General features: G+C 37.6%; 1 protein-coding gene across 1 annotated transcript; it reads right to left on the reverse strand.

Moving 5' to 3' along the window:
• Nucleotides 1-1,683: 1,683 nt before the first annotated feature.
• On the reverse strand, nt 1,684-3,456 carry LOC147485151 (peroxidase A2-like). Its single transcript, XM_086569841.1, has 4 exons — nt 3,204-3,456; nt 2,632-2,823; nt 2,390-2,555; nt 1,684-2,285 (listed from the first exon to the last, which is right to left on the reverse strand). The coding sequence occupies exons 1-4, from the start codon at nt 3,408-3,410 to the stop codon at nt 1,840-1,842; spliced, it is 1,011 nt and encodes a 336-aa protein (XP_086425967.1). The 5' UTR covers nt 3,411-3,456; the 3' UTR covers nt 1,684-1,839.
• Nucleotides 3,457-3,863: the final 407 nt, after the last annotated feature.

Raw genomic sequence — 3,863 nt, forward strand, 5'->3', positions numbered from 1 at the left:
CTAACTCGCCTAAGGGTTGAGCCGGCACTGCTAACGATCCATATATACCTTCTCATCTTACTTGCTTCCTTCTCATCTTTAATTTCGGAATGTAATGTATTTTATGTAGCTAGAGACGGAACCTGGACAGAGAACACAATAAATTTTTTCACTAATGGACTCCCTATTACATATTGCTCGTGGTAGTGTAGGTATAGACAATTTTTAAATTTTTTCTCTAATTCCCCATTACTGCTTGTGATAGTGTTACTCTCATGAGCTGTTATACAATTACGCGACCTCAGTGATGAGGTTAAACCAAAGCTGAAAGTGTAGCTCAAAATCTACTTTGCAGCCCTTGGTTTAGCTAAGCAAGACATTGAAGGTCTTCATTCCTGGTAGTTAGCCGACTTAGCCCTACGTGTATCCATACTCAAAGCTTGAATCTGCCGACCTTTTCATTCTTGCAGAGAAAACTTTGTGCCGGCGTGCCACACAACCCGCACTTAACATAGTAGCTATACGATAGGGTCCATTAACCTTGATTAATTGGCCTTATTATGCGCTCTAGTCGACGTAGAAAGAGCAGTTACATAGCTAGAACCTTGTGATCAAGGGAGCTGTGATGAATTATTTGGCTTGCAAGTTATCAATAAAAATGGCGGTTGGGGATATAAGAAATTGGAAGTCAGATCCGAGGAGCAAAATATTAGTACCATACCAAATGGTAATGTGCCTGACCACATGCAATTCTGAGTATCCAATGGTTTTGGATATAAACCCCCTGGATGGACTTGTAAGCCAACTGTGATAGACTTTACAAAAAAAAAAAACTAAGCTAACACTGATAGTAGTGTGAAGGTGCTTTTGTGCACCGACCCCATTCCTCATGGTCCTTCTCCTAGGTACTGTGATGATGTAAAATTAGTTAGTAAAAATGATGATGATAACTCTTTTGCTGCACCCAACGTAGATTAGTCGTTTAGGTCTTGATTGAGCCTAGGTATCGCGGAGTTCGGGGTAACCTTCCTTCAATGGCAAGAGCATCAATTTAGAACAAAAAGTGAGGATTCCTTATATGTATGAAATTTGTGGTGTAAGTATAAGATCTATCTTTCCTATTTTTTTAGGGAATAATTGCCTATTTAAAGAGAATCAACTTTTCTAGACTTGGATTGTTTTATACAATAATGTGGACTCTTATAAGAGAGTGCCACGTGGTATGGTAGGAAACATTGTAGAAAGTCACCTAAGAGAGAGAAAGGGCTATCTTTTATAATAGAGTGCCACCTAAGAGAGAGAAAAATCTCACCTAGAACTCTCTGTTTTAGTATATAGATAGTAGACAACCATCTGGCGGCAACTAACGTTTTTTTACGGTGGCTATTAAAAAAAATTTAAAACAAAAAATGACCTACGACAACATCCTTCCGTGAGATATAAGATCTTGCGGCAGGCAACCCGATTCTGTAGATTATGCGATATCGCTGCAACCACTTGCCGTGAGTGTTTTTTTATGTGATTAATGGAAAGGTGCCATTACTTTTGAATTGGTCAAGGGTGTCAATACCGCGCCCCTTCCATCCTGCTCCTTTAAGAAATTCTCCTTCAACCTCGGCGAAGAAGGCCGTAGAAGATGTTTTACCCGAAATTGGGATACAAGCCATCATTTTTGTCTTTTTTACCCATATTTAAAATCGATAGTAGCTATCAATGTCCTGATATTCATATCATAATCAAAGTTGTGTAGATACAGCCCTGTATTATCTTAGCCAGATATATAGATATATTACAACATATGTAAATTTATTCGTGAACCAGCAGTTGATCGTGAACACTTCGATTATTTCTTAGCTGTGTTCAAGAGGAGCTCCATCCAACCCAATTACCAGCTCCATTAACTCGCTTACAGTCCGATCTAATCTCTCCACGGCTTCCCGTCAATGGGCTAATATTGCCCATATTAATCATAGATTGCACAAAGCTTGCAAAAAATCTGCTTTGATGTCTACGGAAGTTATTAACAATGGCCACAGTGGGAGCTCCATTAGTTGAAAACAATTCTTGATCTGATTGAAGTAGGCCTTCTTTCCTTCGGAGGTTGCTGAAGTAGTTACTGTCAAACCTATCCGGCGTGCTAAGGTCCAAATTGGTTACAATGCTTCCATTTCCATTTTGAGGACATATTTGACGAAGAATAGCTCGGTATGATGAGTTTAATGTTCGGTCTGGGTTTCCTGTTCCATTGAAATTGTACAAGCGATCCCTGAATGTAAAACATTGTGCACGTCCAAATGTGTGAGCTCCTACAAATAACCAAGAGTTGTGTTATGCCTACATTGCCACCATGTGCTCTAACATGTCAGATTTACCATTCGTGGTTTCTAAAACGCACTGAAATAATTCTTACCAGACAATGCTACTAAATCTGTGACACTTAGATTAAGAGCTGCGAACTTTGCAGTTATATTGGTTAGCCCTTCAGATGCACTAGGAAGAAACCTACTGGCTCCAGCAAAGTTTGCTGTCCTGCTATCCCTTCTTCCTAGTAATACGTTCCAGGAAGGACCTCCTGCCTACAAACATGAATTGGATATTGGTAAAACATAATCATCCAGGGTACTGTGTTCATACATAAAGGCTGAAACATACCAAAGAAACAGAAGCTTCAGATGCAATTGCAAGAATGTCAGCACAAGAGACGACACCACGGCAAGCGTTTTCTGCTGCAGTCTTGATGTTATCAACCACATCGAAACCCCTGACAGAGGCAAGATTGGGACCAGCGTCTTTCTCGGTCCGTATGCTGCTACTGTTATCTAACAATAGTGATCCATCACAACCCTATGAAATAAACAGATACATATATTCAAACCTTATAGCATGCGAGTCTGTTTGAATCATTGGAAAAACTAGCCGCTTTCTGAAGTTTTTGATTGCATTGGTATTACATAAAAACTGTTTTATATGAAAAGCAGCTTCTACTATTTTTAACTTTCTTGAGATACAATTAATTAGCACATATTTAAGTCTAGTACGTATCAAATGGTAGAATGAGATACAAACTAAGGACTAAGGAAGAGTATTACTTTTTTCTCTTTAACAAATTTAGAAGTAATAGTAGATCAAGGAACATGATATATCAAAATCAAATTGCAGATCTAACTCTTGGCATAGAACTATAGATTGATGAAAAAATTAATTTTCATGAACTAAGAGCTTACATCAACAAAACAATCATGGAAATGAAGTCGAATAAGGCTTGCACCAATACGAGGATCTGATTGCAGAGCCTCTTGTATAACACCTCTAACAATTCTTGATATATTCGGGCATGTATTAGCATAAAACGTGCTATTCAGTTGAGCATTCGACATCCCAAATAAACTTATAAAGATTACTAGTACAATCAGTAGATTAGAAGACGACATGTTCCTCCTATATTCTTTGAGATTGAATTGTTTATTTGAGCCTCTAATCTAGCTATATATATATATATATAATGAGAGGGAAAGCTACATACATCATGTACGTTGAAAAATCAATTAAGCATTTAAGCCTACTGGTATGGTATATAGCAACATATTCCAAAAAAAAAGCAACGTCACGTTGTAATGAGGCGTAGGCGAGTGAGGGGACAATCGGTTCACAAAAAGACAACTTCATTTATATTTCTTTGGACGGTTTGACGAGATGATTAGCGTGGGCAAATTTATTAATTGAGTTGTCTCAATCAAGATAATTTTTTAGACTATTCTGTTCCTATTTGCATTTTAAATTACAAGATAAATATTTGGATATCAGACTAATAACTGGTATACTTTAGAGGCAAAAACGTCTTAAGATTTTTGTGAAAAAAAGTGAGTAAAACAAATAAATTATTG

Source organism: Coptis chinensis, chromosome 7 (assembly GCF_015680905.1).
Source record: "Coptis chinensis isolate HL-2020 chromosome 7, ASM1568090v1, whole genome shotgun sequence".
Taxonomy (NCBI): domain Eukaryota; kingdom Viridiplantae; phylum Streptophyta; class Magnoliopsida; order Ranunculales; family Ranunculaceae; genus Coptis; species Coptis chinensis.

What these genes read in the sequence shown, in the direction of transcription:
- LOC147485151 (XM_086569841.1), bottom strand. Translation starts at nt 3,410, where the DNA reads ATGTCGTCTTCTAATCTACTGATTGTACTAGTAATCTTTATAAGTTTA. An exon ending in CTGAAGCTTCTGTTTCTTTG is followed by an intron (nt 2,556 to 2,631) that starts GTATGTTTCAGC and finishes TCATGTTTGTAG; the next exon opens with GCAGGAGGTCCTTCCTGGAA. An exon ending in AGATTTAGTAGCATTGTCTG is followed by an intron (nt 2,286 to 2,389) that starts GTAAGAATTATT and finishes GGTTATTTGTAG; the next exon opens with GAGCTCACACATTTGGACGT.